General features: G+C 37.2%; 2 protein-coding genes across 4 annotated transcripts; one reads left to right on the top strand and one right to left on the bottom strand.

Annotated features, from left to right (window-relative positions):
• Nucleotides 1–3,214: 3,214 nt before the first annotated feature.
• On the top strand, nt 3,215–7,117 carry LOC132167029 (protein indeterminate-domain 4, chloroplastic). Its single transcript, XM_059577924.2, has 4 exons — nt 3,215–3,480; nt 3,609–3,797; nt 3,925–4,321; nt 5,905–7,117. Exons 2-4 carry the CDS (start codon nt 3,647–3,649, stop codon nt 6,968–6,970), a joined length of 1,614 nt encoding a protein of 537 aa, XP_059433907.2. The 5' UTR covers nt 3,215–3,480; nt 3,609–3,646; the 3' UTR covers nt 6,971–7,117.
• A 4,261-nt stretch (nt 7,118–11,378) lies between these two features.
• Nucleotides 11,379–17,874, bottom strand: IDD5 (indeterminate(ID)-domain 5). Of its 3 annotated transcripts, none has more exons than XM_059604167.2 (4): nt 17,313–17,874; nt 16,648–17,044; nt 14,055–15,229; nt 11,379–11,733 (listed from the first exon to the last, which is right to left on the bottom strand). In XM_059604167.2, exons 1-3 carry the CDS (start codon nt 17,467–17,469, stop codon nt 14,086–14,088), a joined length of 1,698 nt encoding a protein of 565 aa, XP_059460150.1. In that variant the 5' UTR covers nt 17,470–17,874; the 3' UTR covers nt 11,379–11,733; nt 14,055–14,085. The 3 variants fall into 3 exon arrangements, with proteins under 3 accessions (XP_059460150.1, XP_059460158.1, XP_059460142.1); XM_059604175.1 differs by lacking the exon at nt 11,379–11,733 and adding an exon at nt 13,071–13,116; XM_059604159.1 differs by lacking the exon at nt 11,379–11,733 and having other exon boundaries at nt 13,870–15,229.
• Between the last annotated feature and the right edge of the window lie 1,661 nt (nt 17,875–19,535).

Below are 19,535 nucleotides of genomic sequence, written 5' to 3'. Positions count from 1 at the left end.
AGGGTCTCTAGAGGGAACAAAAGCGAAAATGGGGCATAAGGGGTGAGGGGAAGGGGTATTTATAGGTGGGAAAAAGCTGAGAGTACTGCAGGCTATTCTAAAAAGCAGCATACGTATGGTACTATAGGAGCATATGTATGGTACTGTTTACCCTGCAGACCAAAGGCTGCATCATATGTCCGGGCATTAACTAGGGGTTACCCAAAAGTCAACGTTCGTCCGAGTGGTCCCCATGCGTACGTCCTTGTACTATTTGCAGGCGTACGTACGGTAGTCCCCAGTGTATGTCCGGTCAAAAATTCTAAAATTCCCAAAGTGCCCCTACAACTGTACCTAGTGACCCAAAACCTAATTTAACCCTTTAACTAAGCTACCCAAGCTTAGTTAATTATTTTAGTCGCTACAGTAACATCTCTCAAAAGTCTGCAGTGAACCAACAAGTTCCTCGACTCTCGTTGTGTCTTGATCTTTGCTCTCTTGTATGACAGTAATCTTAGGTATAAACCTCCCAGGTAAAGATCTCAAGATTTTCTTAACAGTTTTAGCATCTCACACTTTCTTTCCCAGATTAATAGTAGAGTTTCTAATGGTGCTAAGTTTAGAATAAAACTCATCAAATGTCTTGTCTTCTTGCATTCTAATCTCTTCCAATTGAAAAACCAACATCTGAAGTTTTGAAGATCTCACAATCTTAGTTCCTTCATGAGTGATTTATAATGTTTCCCATGCTTCCTTAGCTATCTCACATCTAGAAATTCTTGAGAATTCTTTGTTTGAGATAGATATGAAGATGGAATTTATAGCTTTGTCATTTGCAATTGAAGCATTTTTTTCATCCCTTGTCCATTGGGCTATTGCTCTATCTGAACGGGTCCATCTAGATTCAACAACATTCTAGAGATCAATGGATTTAAAGTATGCTCTCATACGAATTTTCCAAAGCGTATAATTTGATCCATCAAAGACGGGAAGAGAGTTAGGTGCAACAGTATGAGACATTTGATGCGGAGTCTAGGATCACACTTAGGAGATAACTCCTTCACAGAGTGAACCCGCTTTGATACCAATTGAAAAACCTAATAGACTCCAATCTACACCTATAAGGGGGTTGAATGGGTGTTTAACAAACAATATGCGGAATTAGATATAACTTAAAACAATATCATCAACCAAATATTCAGACATGCAATAAATCATAAAGAACACAGATATATTTGGTTACAAAGAGGAAACCATTTAGAGAACTCTTTAAATATAAAACTTTCTCGGGGAAGCCAAACCTTGGAAATCACTTCACTATAGAAAAACAAGAATTTACACAATGTCAAAACATACAAAACCTTTGTACTTGAAAATCCCGTATAGTAGACAAATGACCCACTTGTCCGCTACCGCAGTAGTTATTCATGAACCTCTAAATTGTTTCTTCTATGTGATCTCCTTCACCAGAACTCCGATTAGCTTCATGTGTTGCTCATTGATATGTGGATGAAAGGCACAACCTACACTCTAAGAGAGACAAATCGCTCACGCTCTAGATCTCAGTCACTCTCTTAGCACATAGTATTCACTCTTAGGATACTTACTTTGAAATGTGCATAATAGATACTATACATAGAAAACGGCACGACAATTAAAAACGGCTGTGTCTGGACAAGGTTAAGTGCATGTCTGGGCACGGCTAGGGTTACGCCTTTGTAAACCCTACATATTCGGACATGACATCCAACTGTCTGGACATCCAATATAGAATGAACTCTCTGGAATTCCTGTTTGGACAGGTCTTGTGAATTGAACTCTCTAGAAATCATGTCCGAACACTTCTTCTGGCTGTCTGAACATGGCTTGCAAATAGATGTCTCTAGAAATCATGTCTGGACACATCCTCTAGTTGTCTGGACATTTAGTTTGAAAAGAACCTCTTGGGAAACAATGTCCGTACATTTAATAGCCCTATCTGGACACGGCAGTCATTGGTGATCTCTTTGGAATTCTTGTCCGAACATGTCTTCTAGGTGTCCGGACACTTGAGACTGAACTAATTCTTCTTTTTGCAGACTTATGCTCATTTGAACCTATTACAAATAAATCACCGAATGAGCCAATCTAAAACTAACAAATTATAATTATGATGATTACTACCGAGTATTCTCTTTGGTGTGAGAAAAATGCTAGATTGTTTTAGACTCGAAATAGGATTCCGAATGAATTGTTTCGGAGACCATGTTTTGAGTTAGATCCAAAATCAGTGCTTTCAAAGGTATCTGTGATTCTTGGATCAATTGCTTTGTAGCTGGGCCTTGGGTTTTTTTTATGATGTAATCTTTTTTCTTTTTTGCCAATTTTTGGTTCCTTTTAGGGGCTTTGTTTACATAGACCACCTCTTGTTTTTAGGTGGTCTTACTTTTGAGGGCTGTTAAAGTATTGATTAAATGATTAAATTGATTTTTATTTATTTATTTATTTTTTATATTAGCTTGAGTTTTTTAAGATAATTGGTGGTTTAATATCGTATTAGAGCAAAAGGTCATGAGTTCGAATATTGACTCTGTCATTTACTTCCAATTTCAGTTAAATATTCAACTTATTGAAAGTGGTGATTTAACGGGGGGTTACTTCTTGATTTTTTGTCCTGGTTGAGTTTTTCAAAAATCTATTCCATAAAGAACAAAAAATTGATCTTTTCTATCAAAAACTATATGCATTGAATTAATTCTAAAAGTCTCTCTTATTTATATTTTTTCTATTGAGGCTACGTGGTTTATCCTGAAAAGGAGATTGAAAATGAAATTTATATTAGCTTAATTAGAAGAAGTGCTCGAGGGTGTGACCTACAAGAATTATTTTTAAAAGGTCGGAAAGGATGGAGTCATATCATAAATAATATTTGTTTTGGGGTAGAATTTGTGTAGGGGTTATGACTATGTGGAGACCAGGGATTGGAAGGAAAAATGACGGAAGCAAGGCTTATCCCGAAACTAGCAAGAAGATACGAATTTAGAGAAGGAGAGACGGGGGGGAGTGTGACGCCTACAGCTCAGTGGCCCCAAACCATCGCCGCATAACGACACATTACAGTAGGCTGCGTGAGAGCTGCATGAACAGTGATGCCAACACTACTCAATTGCTTTGTTTATTTCTTTTTTTTAGTACGATGGAAAAGAATGAGAAAAATCAGCAGTACCAGACAGAGAGAGAGAGATAGAGAGAGAGAGAGAGAAATGGGTATGCATATGGATGTACATGCATGTATGCTTGCTGCATGTGTACATGGCATTAAATGACATTTCCAATGACTGAGATACAATAAAAAGTGACCGAAACAATTTTATCCTTTAAATAAACAACAGCAAGTAGCACATAGGTCTACAGATTGATTGTTTTCTTCTCTTCATTTCCGGATTGTAGCTGTCCCCCTGAGATACTTTCTTGTTCGTTCTTTGTGGATATCTCTAGTTCAAGGGGCACCACAGATCAGGGGTAAATTCTAAAACTATCATATCACTTTTGAACATTGCCTTTTTCTTTTTTCACTAGATTAATTTACACTTTTTGCATATCCTGAGAGCTCAAATTCTTTGTGGGTTGTGGTCATTTTGATCTTTCAGATTCGCTTTTTCGAAGAAGGAGCAAGAATTTATTGAAGATGGCCGCCTCTTCCTCATCCACTTTGTTTTTTGGAACGAAAGACGAGAATCAAAGCCAGACAGCACAACAAGCTTCTTCTACCATCACTTCCTCAACTACTCCAGCTACAGCACCTCAAAAGAAAAGGAGAAACCAACCTGGAAATCCAAGCAAGTATCTCTTCAGATCTACTGTTGGTTATTCATAATTTTTGTTATATGAAAACCCTAAATTGTTTCTAATATATATGGAGATATATATAAATTTCCCAAATTAATTAATTAAATGTGTTTGCAGATCCAGATGCGGAGGTAATCGCTCTATCTCCCAAGACTCTAATGGCAACAAACAGGTTCATATGTGAGGTATGCAACAAGGGGTTCCAAAGGGAGCAGAACCTACAGCTGCACAGAAGAGGACACAACCTGCCTTGGAAGCTAAAGCAGAAGGCTAAAAAGGATCCAAAACGGAAGGTGTATCTGTGCCCGGAGCCCACATGCGTCCACCACGACCCATCGAGGGCTCTCGGCGATCTCACGGGCATCAAAAAGCACTACTCGAGAAAGCACGGCGAGAAGAAGTGGAAGTGCGAGAAATGCGCCAAGAGGTATGCCGTGCAGTCTGATTGGAAGGCCCATTCCAAGACTTGTGGCACTAGAGAATACAGATGCGACTGCGGCACTCTTTTCTCTAGGTAATTCATCCTTTATATCCATCCATATTTTCACATTAATCATATAATAAATTTAATATATATAGCTTGTTTTAGAGTGTAAAGTGGTAGGTATTTTTCCTTCGATTTTTGAAGTTTCACTTATAGGATCTTGGATTCTCTTCTGAAAAGTGAATAAGAAAAAGTAGTTGATTAGGCATCTTTGTTTCAAACATATATCCCTCTTCCAGCGTGTGTTTTCGGCAGGAGGACTGCATCCACGTGAGTAATAATCGGTGAGGCTGCCATTGTCTACGGGTGACAAAAGAGAAATGAAAAAACAAGGAAACATCTTTCTCCCTCGATAACATCGCCCTTCATCTTTTTCTCATTCACGTGTAGTAAGCATATTGTTTTACTGCCTTTGTTTTCATGTGAATTGGTTTTGTTCTCATCCATGTATTTAGGCTAAGCTCCTTCAGGTAATTCTTCCCAGGAAAACAATAGGGTCATGGGGTCAAAGATTCTCTCTCTCTCTCTCTCTCTCTCTCGCAGTGATATTTAGTGTAATTCTCCTTTGATTATTTCTCTCTCTCTCTCTCTTTTATTGGTGATTTACAAGGTTGTGGGGAATTATTCTCTGAATTGAAGAAAGATGGTTCGTGGGTTTTTACGTTAACTCTAGTCCCAGAAAGGGGATCCACAATTTTTCCACTTCTCTTATTTATTTATTTTCTTTTTATCAAACTCGAAAATTGATTCCCATGTTCATTGATTTAAGAGCCAGTTTTCAGAGATTTGAAATGGCATGGAATTTAGTTTCTCCATAGTTTTTCAATAGTTAATGCTCAATAGTTCCCGTTGTGTCCGGTAAAACTCTATGGCCCATCAAAAAAATTTTTTTTTTCTTGCTCTTGTGAAAATAAATTGACTTTTTCCAATTTGGTTGAAGTTGGAATTTCTTAACTAACTTAATGTTTGGTCGAGGGATGTTCAAGTGTTTTTGAGGTTTATCCGTGCCTTAACACTATAATCTTGAGACTATTTGTACGTACCAAGATTCTCTTCCTAATATATATATATAGAATTGCTGTTGTGAAAGTGAAATTACTTGTGGCATTTCTAACTCCCCTATTTACTCGTCTTGGTAAACAAAGTACAATTTCGCCTTTCACCTGTCGGGCTTCCTTTTTCATTCTTCTGTGTCAAATAATTGATCCAAATCCTTGATATTATTGCTCTTCTCCTAAAAAAGTTTCTCATAACAAGATTGTCCGAAACAAACCCTTGTTGTGATTCTCTTAATTTTAGCATGTTTGAAGTACCATTCTTTAATTGTTGTTAATTTGGAAATTAAGATCTAATTTGATAATTATTGTATTTAAAACTTTAAAAGAAATTAATGTTTCTCCACTGCATTTAAGAAATCGCATATTAATTTGTCACAGTAAACATCACTTAATAGAAAAACATTTTACCATTTAGGTTATATTTCCTTTTGTGTATATCTATTCTACAAAAAGGTTGTGAGCACAAATTTGCAGCTCTTTGTGTTGATTTTAATCCCCAAAATGAAAGCTCGATCATCATCATATTAATATATATCTGCATTGTAATTGTTGCAGGCGAGACAGTTTTATCACTCACAGGGCCTTCTGTGATGCACTGGCTCAGGAGAGTGCAAGGCATCCGAGCATGGGTAGTAATCTTTTTCGAAACAACCACATGAGCTTAGGCCTAACACAAGTGGGTTCTCAGAGCCAGCTATCCAGTAATATGTTACGCCTGGGAACTTCTGGGGCCGGCGCTAAATTTGAGCACCTCAATATCCCTCCATCAAACACTTGTAATTCCTTCGGACACCCGATGCCTTCACCTCCACTATTCATGCCAGATGCTAACCAATCATGCTTCCCAAACAAGCCATTAATGCATGGACTTATGCAACTTCCTGACCTTCGAACCAACACTAACAATTCCTCCCCGCCTACCAATCATCATCTGTTTAACAACATTACCTTCTTTTCTAACAACAACGGTGCTGACTCTGCCGCCAATTTACTCATTCCAGATCAGCTTAACAGCAACAATGGCAATGCTAGTGGTGGTGGCTTCTCTAGCAGCATGGGCGGCGATCATCATCATCATCATGTATCTTCTCTCTACAGTAGCAGTAGTTCCTTGCATCCTGAAAACATTGCTTCACATATGTCCGCCACAGCGCTGCTTCAAAAAGCTGCTCAAATCGGATCAACTACGAGCAGCAACAATTCTTCCTTGTTAAGAGGCGTGGCTACTTCCTCATCATCTGATAAGCACAATGTGTTAGTGAACTTGGGCTTCGGTTTCGGCAGTAATACTGGTAATGGGGGAGGGATGGAAAATGCAAGCCATCTTCAAGGGTTAATGAATTCTCTTGCCAATGTGAACTCTTCCATGTTCGGAGGAGTAGAGGATAACAACTTTGATGGCTTCAATGCCGGTGGGAGCGAGGCCAAGTTGCACGACAACCTGGGTGTGAGTTTTGGAGGGTCTGATAAGTTGACCTTGGATTTTTTGGGCGTGGGAGGGATGGTAAGGAACATGGGAGGCGGGTATTCCCAAAGAGAACACCAACATGCTATCAATATCAACTCTTTGGAACCTGCAGATTCGAAGACTCAACCATTTTCAAGCACAACACTCGAGTGAACAAATAATTAAAACAATCTGAGACGTTGATTGAATATATGTAGGAGAGAAGAGATATCACGGTTTTGTTATTTTATTTTATTTTTCCTTCTGTAGGCCGTTCCTTATCATCGGATATGCAATGCCTTAATTATTATTTTCTTTACAGTCACCTTTCTTTCTTCGTCCTTAATCTTTTTTTGTTTTTAATAAAACGATTTGATTAATTTTTTTGCCCTCTCAAACAATATATATATATATATATATATGTCCAAATCAATCAGAACATATATATATATATGCAACTATTTATTTAATTACCTTACACAGAAATTTCAGAGCTCTAATTAGCTAACACGTACGTACAGGGTTTGTTCTGGACGTCCACAAAAACAAAAAAAAAAAAAAAAAAAAAAAAAAAAAAGGTAGGAATATGCATGACGTAAGCCATGTTGAATAGAATGTCAAAATATGAGGACAGTAAGCCTGAGTCTTTGAGAATCTTCACATGCCGACTACATTCCAGCAGAATCGACAAGTGAAAATTTATATTTTATTTGTCGGATTGCGATGTTGAATTAATAAAATATATAGTAATCTGTGGACAGAGAGAGAGATGTTGGAATATAAAAGAGAATAAAAATGTTGTTTATAATATTTACAAGAATTTGTTCGGCCACCTAATACCTAACAAGCCCTAATTCACTAATTCTCTAATTAAGAACAAATTAAAGGTCGCTGAATTTCAGGGCTCCTTTGTTGACGTCCCACGGAAAGCTCTACAAATTAACTTTATTTTTCTCGTCTCGTTGACTCCCATTCAATTCAAGTTTTTTCATGATAACGTAAAAGCAAGCACTCGAGTTCACACTCTTTTCTATTATTTTTAGATTTCGTAGAATTATAAGCTAGGGACTCAGAGTAAGACTTGCGGCCATATTCGATCTGCGTCAACTGGAGGCTTCAGGAATAGCAGGTAGCAATACTGTCTTCTTCTTTTTTTTAATGGAAATTGGCAGCTCATGTGGCCATTTTTGTCTTGACTGCTGTCTTTTGTTTTTTTCCTGGCATTTATGGACTCCTCAGTCCGTGACCGCCAAATTATTGATACATGGTTTTTTCTTTCAAATTTCGAACTAGCTACTGCTCTCCATCAACTAATTTATCATCATCTGGAAATAATATATATCCTAGGGCTTTGATTTCTCATAAGAAAACCCATGGCATATGATCTCAGCAGATCAATTCTTTTCATGTTCCTTTCCGGAGAGAATGTGGTCTCTCGTGCAATTGACAGATGCAAGCAACTCATGTTAGATCTATATGTGCTTAAATATTGTGTTTGACATATTCCTTAACAAAATAATAGAACAAAACGCTAGTCATTTAGGTAGTCTAAGTCATAATTATGTCAAAGTGAGTCAAATAAATGAAGATTAAAGATAAGCTAGCTATGAGCATGCTCACGAAGACACTAGTGTCGTTATATCGCTCATGCTGGCTCAAGCATTTTGGAAAGGTAAGTCGCTTAGAAACCATATATAGTTTGTTACCTTAGGACTAGGGCATGAATGATCAATATGACCATCATTCATCCCATTTAGGATTGAATATGATCTGGCATAGTTTGATTTTGAGTTACAAAAATGTTGAATACAATGAAAACTGTTGAATACAAAAATGTTGAATATAATCTAGCTAGATCAAGTGTGTCAATTGAACTAGGGCATGAATGATCAATCCTGCCAATTAGGATTTAGTTCGATCGTGGCTATTTCAAAGCGGGATGGATATGTGTCAAACCAATTGCATCGATCGAACAGTTGACAAACAAGTCATATCTATCAAAATACAGTTTGAAGTTGGATTGCATCCTAGTGCACAAACATTAGTCACAAAGTGACTCAAACTAAGCGTGATCGAAAGGGATCGATAGGCTATACAATACCCCATTGATCGCTCACTTACTCGATCAACCATATCGCCACGCAGACAAAAACCCTAGATACATTTTTGAGCTTGCTTTGAAGAGTACTTTTATAAGTACCTTAAGCCATGACCGATGTCTTCTAATTAACCTAGAGTCACTACAAGAAAATTAGTCATCATTGATGATCAAAATCTCGTTGCTAAAAGTCGTCACAGTTGCACTGTCGAGAAAGAAGTCAAAGAAGTCATTGTGGTGCTATATCATGGAACACAACTAAACATACAATAAATGCCTTGTCACTATGGAGGCAGAGTTCACATATAGCATGCTTCGAAGCGAGTTCATCACAAGACTTCAAGTTCTGGATTCAATATCCAAGGCATTAAAAATTTATTGTTACTTGCTAATTGAGTATTACAAAGGTTGGAGCGGAATCAAACATATTGATCGAGAATTCAAGAACGATAAGTAACTATAGAGAGCATACAAACAAAGATTTATGATTGCAAAAACTATGAAAGAATATCTCTCAATAAAGATTGTTTTAAAAAAGGTAGATAACATGGGATTAGTTAGTTCATTTTATGCTTGATTTATTTCTCGTTGTCTAGTGTAGTTGTTGATCATTGTGAAATACATTATATATTTTTTACAGAAAGTATTTGCTCCTAATATATAGTTTATAATGACATTTGGACCCATAATGACTTATTGAAAGTTATTCATAAAGAATTATACTACATAAGGCTATCAATTAGAGAGATTCATACATTGTAACACATTGAAGAAAATGTTGATAAATTTTTTTTTTTTTTTAAAAAAAAAAAAAACCATAATCGTCATGAGTCATATATTGTATCTATCTTCTTGAAAATAAGGTTTAACTAGTTTTTAATTGTGGGCACGTACATTCTGTTTTAGTCTTTATTACCACGAGAATCCTTAGGGTACGTTTGACATGGAAAATAGACATTTGAACAAATATACATATATTATTAAAACAATTATTAGTTAAACTTAAACTTTGTGTAATGAAGATTTATACGAATACATCGGTCTCTTCTCTCTCTTCGGAGGTCCTATTCGTCTCTTTTGAGGTCCTGTTCGCATTTTTTGAGATCTTATCTTTGTCCAAAAGCACCATCAACCCCTTCTCTACTGCTAGTTGCCCTGTTTCAGCATCATACCGTCGTCGTCCACACTGGATCTGCAAACTTTATGAAGTTTTTGGATTTGATTTTTTCAAAATTATATCTATAAATTTTAGGAAGCCACACCCACAGAAGCGCCACTCCACTAGGATCCTTGGTCACTCAGCTTTCAAACGCCATTAGTCATGCCACCGTCCAACCACCATGAGCCGGCACATGGTCCACATGCACCCAAGAGTAGATCTTACTCTCTGGCGCGTGTCGCATATGTGCTGACGCTTGGTGCACCCTATGCAGCGCGTGCAGCCTTCCTCCGCCTCTCCACAATGCCTCCGGCCCCTTCTGGCGCTCCTCAACATCCCTCTGCAACAAGCACCGGCGCGTGGCTCTCACGCATCGACACAAGCTCCTCCACATCTCCGCCTCCACTTTTGGTGTTGCTGTTTTTTGGACTTTGAGATTTTTTCATACTTTTTGTCATGTATTTCCATTATGTTTTGTTGTTGTGTTGCTTTATGTTTTACCCGAACTGATTGGGCTTCAGACTTTATGTTTGTGTAAGGTATCTTTTTTTCCACCTATTTGGTCTCCTTCCAGCTCATTAAGGTTCTAGTGGTCTGTCTGAATTGGGTTTTTCAAAATAACCTGAACTGGTTGGGCCTTAAACTCTGTGTCTATGAAGGAAACGCTTTTTTCACTATTCTTTTTCTGATTAATCTTCACGATTTCTTTGAAAACTTGTCAAGATTTAAGTTTTAAGGGTTTTCTTACTTTAGATAGTTTTATCCATCATAAAGCGTTGCGACTTTTATCGGCTACATTCACTAGTGCCTTCCACTTTTCTGATCTCCTTTTAGTTCATTGAGGTGCTAATGGCCTGTCTTAATTGTATTTTTAAGTTTAGCTTATATATATATATATATATATATATATATATAAAAATATATAGACACACGCAATACACATCAAATATTGTCTCCATTAAGATTAAAAAGAAGTGTGCATAAATGTTTTGTCCTTTCTATATAGTATGTGATTTTGCATCAAAACAATTAGTAGTTTTACGTGTGATCTAGAAGAAGCTGAAAACGTTATCCATTACTCTACATACAATATTATAAAATTTTGTGACATTATTCTTGGGTTTTCAATTTAAAACTCTTAAGCAATTAAACCATGGCTAGAGACAAGTATTTTTTGACAAATGACAAGTCATTTAAAACACGCCACATCAGGCAGTGTGAAATGGATATGATAAATGGGCGTGAAAAGTAATATTACTCAAATTAAATATTTAATCGAATCCAAATAATTTATGATGCAAATTTCTGGAGTCATTTCATTTCCAAACTATAGCCCCAAATATTATCCTTCAAAAGTTATAATTTGGCAAAATCCTTTTAGTAAGCCATTTCACAACAGTTTTCTGATACGTTTTGGATTTTTGTGGAAGTTCCAATCTTCCTTGTATTACTAATAACTGGTGTTAGCAGTGCATAAAGCAACACTGATAAGAATGAAACACAAATGGATTGTCTGCTAAACTCACTACTTAAACTATGAAAAAGTTGTAGCTGGGATTGATCACCAAAATCCCAATACACTTGAAGAAGCTTAATTAATGTGTTCCCTGCCCTCGCTCCATCCAAAATCTGAATTCGATCATGAGAAAGATGCGCTTGCAGTGGAACAAGTTTGAGTTCCTGCAAACAGCTTAAACTTAATTAATAAATGTGATACATGTTTTTTTTTTTCGTTTTTTCTTTTGTAAAGGTAAAAATAAAAAATAAAAAAAATCCCCTTAATCAAAGAGAAGCAAGCTAGTTATGAAGATAGACCGCCTTCCATATTAGTCCCTCTACACTTGCCTTAGCCCGCTTACCAAACAAAGAGAGGAATAACTCTACATAGGTATAGAGATCCACATAATTAACTCTCTTGGCTACATTTATTCTTAACTCTCTTTGTTTGCATTTTATCCTCATACTTTTTCCATCAGAGGTAGTTTCGCCACCATTCATGGCATACGTGCCCCTCAGACTTGAGAGTCATTTTTGCATATCTATTACTTCACTGAGTGTTCAACCTGGGTGGTCACTATATACATCAATAAAATCAAAATATCTTCCAGCAATTTCAGTCTCTAAAATTTATGAATTGAGAAGTGTTTGACAGTGCTACTTTATAAGCGAACACGTGAACTTTATATGCAGATCTCAAGTGAGGTCCACCGTCCACATGCAGGCAGAATTCAGCTTCGTGCGATTTCAACATTATAATATTTTATAAGATATGGGTATAAGATATTACATGTATAATTAAAAGAGATGCTCCTTATCTTATTTGCGATGGTTATATATCCAATTAATTTACTAGTAATTAAATACTGAAGACAAATGATCTTCTTACAAGAGCTAGATTATATCATAATATTTCACCCTAAACATTATGATATAATATTTAGAGTGAAATTATATTAAAAGAGATGCTCCTTAACTAGCTGTGTTTATCTTATTTACCAGTTCTACCTTTTCCATTTCAAAATTAGAAATAACAAAAGTAAAATTTGAAATGATCAAGGGGGAAAAGAACTAACTCTTGAATGAAGAAAAACGGATTAAGTATTTCGTCAAATCAGAAAAGTCGTGAGAAAAGGATTTACGAAATTTTGGTTTTGTTCAATACATATCAAAATTTGTTGGCATTTGTTTCTAGTAGTTCGATCGCTTTTATAATTTGTTATAATTTACTCTCTTCTTGGGAGCAAATAAGTAGGGCAAGAGAACATCGATCGGGACAGTTGAATAGACCTATCTTAAAAATAAGATATTTTTACACTTAATTAACAAATGTTTTGCATAATTTTTCAACAATTAATTAATTGTGTACAAAAAAGAAAAAAAAGTGTAATCTTAGGTCTCGATGATGTAGAGACTTGGTAGGTTGGTTTTCCCATGTGTTGCAGTCCAGGTAAGTAAGGAAATTAGATAAATTTAAATGATATGGGAAAAGCAGTTTTCGAAATTTCCTTGAAACGTACCAGGTAGGGCAGTCATTGCATACTCAGATGAGTTGGCTGATTGGACCTCAACGTACGTATAATACACCCAGAGAGAAAAGTCAGTCGATCTATTCCAAACAAGCCCTATTATGTTTTGCTCAATATATATATATATATATACAAGGTATGTATGTATGGCAGCTATATATATTCTCAATTATTATACGTACACCCGGATACTTAATAGTCCATGAGATTCACTAATTTTGTGCCTACACACAGCGGTTTCCACTGATCAGGAACATCAATATTCTTCAAACGAAGTAATTTCTTATTTTTTGTTTTTTAGGGTTGAGTCCAACAGTAAGATAGAAATGCCCCGACACAGTACTGCTTATGAATTGACATAAAATAAAACACAAGAATATCAAATCACCAACCTTTCATAGCAGACATCATATATATATATATATATATATATATATATATATATACCTGGTTCTTAATTAAAGAAACGACTAAGGTCCAGACACATGAGGAGGAAGATTTCCTACTGTAGTTATTTGACTTCCATTCGCACTCACTCCTCCACTTATTCCCAAACCCTAAGAGTGTTCACAAACATTTTTTTTTTTGGAGATAATATTAAATGTGTATGGTTTTCTTTCTTTTGTCAGCTAATGTCTGTGGGGTTAATCCTATATACAATTATGGCCCAATATATATAGAAGATATTTGTCCGAGCATCCCAAGTTCAGAGCTCGTGACTCCGCCAGCCCAACAAACATAAATAAATAAAAAGATAAAAAGGAAAAATAAGTAGAACAAGACAAGAAAAGAAACAAAGTACTCCAAGTCAGGACTGCCCGCATTGCAAGACAATAATGTGTCAGAAATTAAAATAGAAAAGAAAAGAATCCAAAACCCCATGAACACTATAACAGTAATCACGTTTGCCAAGAAATCCAACATACTTTTTTTATTCTTATGATCAAATTTAATGCGTCACTAATTTTTACGTACCTCTCGCTGTACGTTGTTTCAGCAGCAGCAATCACTGAAGATTTCCTCCATCCCTAAAAGATTGGCTTGACGGCGCAGTATTTCTGTCGGAGTCCAAGGAGCTCACATCAATGCCAATGCCGTGGTGGTGGTGATGCTGCAGCGCCTGTTGCTGTTGCTGTTGTTGTTTTTGGTCTCTCTGCGAAACTCCGCTCATGCTCCTCACTATCTGCCCAACCCCAAGAAAATCCCTGGTTAACCTGTCAGACCCTCCAACGCTCACCGTCAGATTTTGCTGTAGCTTGGGTTCCTCCATGTGTACTTGAAAGTCGGTCCTACCGGCATTGTATCCACCAAAAGCACTGAGAAGCGAGTTGTTGCCGCCACTGGCGAAGGAATTCATCAGGTCTTGGAGGTGGCTCTCATGTTCGCCGAACATGCTGCTTAAGCCACCTGGAACAAGCGATTTGGCGCCACTTGATGAGGAAGAGCTTCCGAAAGTTGTTAGCAAAGAGGCAGTGTTGTTGTTGCTTGTAGTTGAACCCATTTGTGCAGCCTTTTGAAGCAGTGCAGTTGCAGACATATGCGGGATGGCATTGTTGGTTTGAACCGATGCGCTGTAGAGAGAAGGGACGCCGCCTGAGTTGATTTGGTCAGGAGAGAAGATACTGGACCCTTCACCGCCTCCGGCAGCAGCATTTGCATTGCTGAAATGATCGGGTATTAGCAAACCAGAAGATGGAAGAGTGTTGTTGTTGTTGTTGTTGTTGCCATTATTTGTGCCGGTGTTGGAAAGGTAGCTAAGGTTGAAGAGATTGCTTGGAGTTGGAGGATTGCTTGAGCTGTTTTGAAGATTAGAAAATTGCATTAACCCTTGTTGTTGTTGTTGACGATAGTTTTGGTTGGATTCGTGCATGAAGAAAGCAGAAGAAGCCATGGGCTGTGGTGGTCGGAAGGATGAAGCAATCCCAGGGGGAAGGAGATGATCGAATTGACCGGGCCTGGCACCCACAAGCCGTAATATATCACTGGATTGGCTGTTCTGGTCTTGCATCTGAGGACCCACTTGAGATAAGCCTAACCCCATGTTGTTGCTGCTTCCATATAGGTTGCTAGTGCTCAAGTTGGGAGGGTGTCTTGCACTTTCTTGAGCCAGTGCGTCACAAAAGGCCCTGTGAGTGATAAAACTGTCCCGCCTGAACCACTTACATCAATCCCTTGTTAGATCAGGTATGATAATTACAGAAGGACACTATATATATATGCAAAAAGATTTCTATATATATTTGCACAATAAGCAGTTTAATCTAAAGGTAAATACATGTGACAACTATGTATTTAAGATCAAATTTGGACGTCCCATTGATATTTGAAGTCAACAATCACTTTTAAGATTGGACAAAGTCAACAATCAAAAGTTAATTACCTTTTCAATTTACATAGGATATATGATCTGCTAATTCCACCGACAAATGAACCCCAGTAACCATCATTGCAATTAATCATTACCCAATATATATACTGAAATGATTAAAAGAAAAAACTAAATACTGAAATCAATATATATATATATATATATATATATATATAAAAGTTGGTACAGAAGAATGTGAGGAGCTAAGCAGGAGTTTAACTAAAATTTTCCCCATAAAAAAAAAGGAGAATTAAAGGGGTGGGTGACAGAATTTTACTAGAACTTGAAAAATAATACATCAATCAATCAAGAAGTACGATTGGAAGAGCGGGATGTTCAATAAATGCAACGGGAGAATGTATATATTGAACATTGCGAAAAGTGGTCAATCAAGAAAGCAACCATTTGAGGACTTGTGCTCAATTAATGAAAAACACATGAAATATGTGTTTCCCAGCTGAATCTAAAGAAAATGTCACATTTATTAACTCAAAAACTGAATTCTGAGTCCTAAAAGACTGCAATTCTGTACACTGGGACGACAGCCCCGAAACTGCAGCAATGGTGAAGAAAAGGCATCTGAATATGAGTTATGAGAGAGAGAGAGAGTTGGTTAGGCAGTAACGTTGTCATGAAAAGGAATACCCGCAAGAGCACAGTGCTGATCACATCTAGCCAACCCATAAGAGAACAAACACCATCACCCTCTCTACATGGCATAGCAACACGTGATACCATAAAGTAAATGGCAAAAATGGCGGTGCCTTCGAGGCCAAATAAAAAGATGAATTTTTTTTTTTTGGGGGGTCTGAAATCTCTACGACCATAACAGTTTCCAGGGATTATTCACGTGGGAACATGTTTTCTGCTATTTCCTTCTCCACCGTACCGACGAAAATTAAAGAATTTTGACAAAGAAAAGAGAGAGAGAGAGAGAGAGAGAGAAAGAGCCTGGGAAGGTAACTGAAGGCGAGAGAGGAAATTAAGAAAGCATCAGAACTTTTTCCTCAGCTGTCACTTGAGGAATCTAAGCCCTAAACAAAAGAAGCGAAGAACTTGTAGTAACGCCTGTGCCTATGCCTGTCTCTCTCTCTCTCTCTGCGGCTATATGCGTATTAGATGGAGGGATGGATGGATTGATTGATTAATGGGGGCAGATATAATGTAATATTGGGAACAAAAAGAAGAAAAAGAAATTACCTAGAGAAGAGAGTGCCGCAGTCGCATCTATATTCTCTAGTGCCACAGGTCTTGGAATGAGCCTTCCAATCAGACTGCACGGCATACCTCTTGGAGCACTTGTCGCACTTCCACTTCTTCTCGCCGTGCTTTCTCGAGTAGTGCTTTTTGATCCCAGTGAGGTCGCCGAGAGCCCTCGATGGGTCGTGGTGGACGCATGTGGGCTCCGGGCACAGATAAACCTTCCGTTTTGGTTCTTTTGTAGTCTTCTGCTTTAGCTTCCAAGGCAGGTTGTGTCCTCTTCTGTGCAGCTGTAGGTTCTGCTCCCTTTGGAACCCTTTGTTGCATACCTCACATATGAACCTGTTTGTTGCCATTAGGGTCTTGGGAGATAGTGCTATTACCTCCGCATCTGGATCTGTCATGGATAAAAATGCCAAACAACTAACTATTAGAAAATTCTAATTTTATTTTCAATAAATCTCTTTCTCTCTCTCTCTCTCTCAACCCAAATCTAATTAACATACATACCCACTTCATTAATTCCCCATTCAACGCTTCAAAATTATAATACCTAGGGTTCCCATATATATACTGGGCTTTTTATTATGTTTGCAAATTGGGGAATTCAGAAGAATTTTGTTTAAAATGATATGATTTGGATACAAAAATTATTGGATACTTGCATGGTGTTCCTGGTTGGTTTCTCTTTTTCTTCTGGGGTAGTGGAGCTGGAGCTGGAGCTGTAGATGACGTCGGCGTGGAGGAATGCTGTTGCTTCATCTGGTTCTGATCCTCTTCTCTTATTCCAAACAAGGGCGTCGACGAAGAAGAAGCCGCCATCTTCAGAGAAAACTTCCCAATCTAAATTGAAGAGACAACCTCAACCCCACATGCAAATTCCAGTCCTCCTCAGGAGTCTTTCTTATCTTGACGATTCCCAACTCTTGGGTATTGATTAATGAGAAACCTAAAGGGTAAAATATGTAAAGCAAAAAAGTTGAAGACAAAGAAAGAGAAAGAGAAATCAACCCCCCATGCCCCTTTGGTGCTTCTCCTCTACTTGTTCTCCTGTTTTAAATGAAAAATCTTTCTTGAGCAGGCGATGGTACTATACTCTGCTTCTTCTTTGATTTGGTGTCATGCTCATACACCAACACATATACACACCATTCTTTTCCTCTCCCTTTTTTTTGTTTTTTGTTCTTTTTTTTTTTCTTTCTCTTTTCCCAGATTTTGCTAAATTCTTTCCCAACATAAATATTAATATCACAAAAAAAAAAAAGGAGGAAATTAGTTGTAAGGGAGAGAAAGGAGAGAGAGGGTAAGACCTACAACAAGTCGGTGGACCCAATCCTTAGCCACATAACGACATGGCATGGTGTGTGAGAGCAGCATGAACAGCTACACCTCTCTCTCTTCGCATCTTCTTACTCACATTCAGACAAACTTGCCTTCATCACCCTGCCCCCACTGGGCCTCACAGTGAAACTTAAAAAAAGGCAAAAAAAAAAACACATTTCAAACTAACCCATCCTGAAAAAAGTAGGGGGAAAAAATAAATAATAATAAAAGACACAGAGAATTTGGTTTTGTAGAATGGAAAACACCTGAGGGTTGATTGGGGATAAGGGCAGTGTGTAGTAGTACTAGTACTAGTGTTTCCTTTTGGGGGTGGGTTGGGGTCACTGACATGTCCAAGGCAAAATAGCTTCACGCTGCTTCCATGTACAGCCGCTTTATTTGGCTCCGTTGCTTGCACCTCCTGGCCGGCGCTTCCCTTTCTTGCCAGTCACATCAGGGGTTTTTTCGTCATTTCATACAAATATATTCGGAAAATGCCCAGGGGCGGACCTAATCCAACCACTACGGATAAACAATCCTACTGAAAATTTAGTATCTACTAATATCGGTATAAGCACAGTCCTGTCATTTCCACGTGTGACAGCTAAATTTCAACCGTGCGTTTAAATTATATGGTGTTTCATGATTTTACAAACTTCATTATCAAGTCAAGATAATGGTGGATTCATTAAACATGCATAAATACATGTCCAAATTTTATTATTATCTTTTTCGATTCAGTTTTTCTTGAAATGACAGTTTTTATTCCATGCCAGCTTTACTTTTTTTTCCTCGAACAGCAGCTTAGCTGCTAGCAGAGTTGTCATTCTTTATAACAGTGACAGCTTACCATAATTATGCTTTTTTGTCATGTATTATTTTTCATAATTTTTTGATGCTGTAATTAAGTTTTGTGGGTGGAATGATAATTGTCTCCCCATTTTAATGTGGCAGTACTTTTATTTCACTCTACTTGAATTATTTCTTGTTAAAAAAAAAAAAAACAAATTAAGGATTAGTTGTTGAATAATTATGACAAAAAAAAAAAAAAAAAAATCCGTGTCATGGGATCTGGTTATTGTCTTTTATAAAATATTATTTGAGTTGAACAATAAAAACGTAGTTCCTCCAGAGACACAAAAGAATGTAAATGGAAAGCGCACATACATCGATGTGAGTAAAATATTTAAAACATCTATGAAGAAGTAGTAAAACTTTTCCCTTACAAATAATTTGTCAAAACCCCATAAATAAATAAAAATATGAGATATACAACAGTGTAATATAATGTTTAGATTTAGTCTATATTTAGTAAGGGAGAGAGAATTAAAATTAAAATTTTAAATTTTAATCCTCTCTTTTATGTGATTGTCTATTTGTCACATTACTAAAATTTAGATTAAATATGAATATTATATTGCACTGAAGTATTACTCTAAAATTAAATATAAATATATATATAATATATCCAAAGCAAGCAAAGCCACGGACATTTGAAGGAGCATTAAGTGACAACACCAGCCCTGTCGCAACACGAGGATGATGCTTCGTAAGAACATGGACAC

Source organism: Corylus avellana, chromosome 2, assembly GCF_965113065.1.
Source record: "Corylus avellana chromosome 2, dhCorAvel1.hap1.2, whole genome shotgun sequence".
In the NCBI taxonomy this organism is placed as follows: domain Eukaryota; kingdom Viridiplantae; phylum Streptophyta; class Magnoliopsida; order Fagales; family Betulaceae; genus Corylus; species Corylus avellana.
Note: the sequence above shows the minus strand (reverse complement) of the source record. Positions and strands in the feature narration are given on the sequence as shown.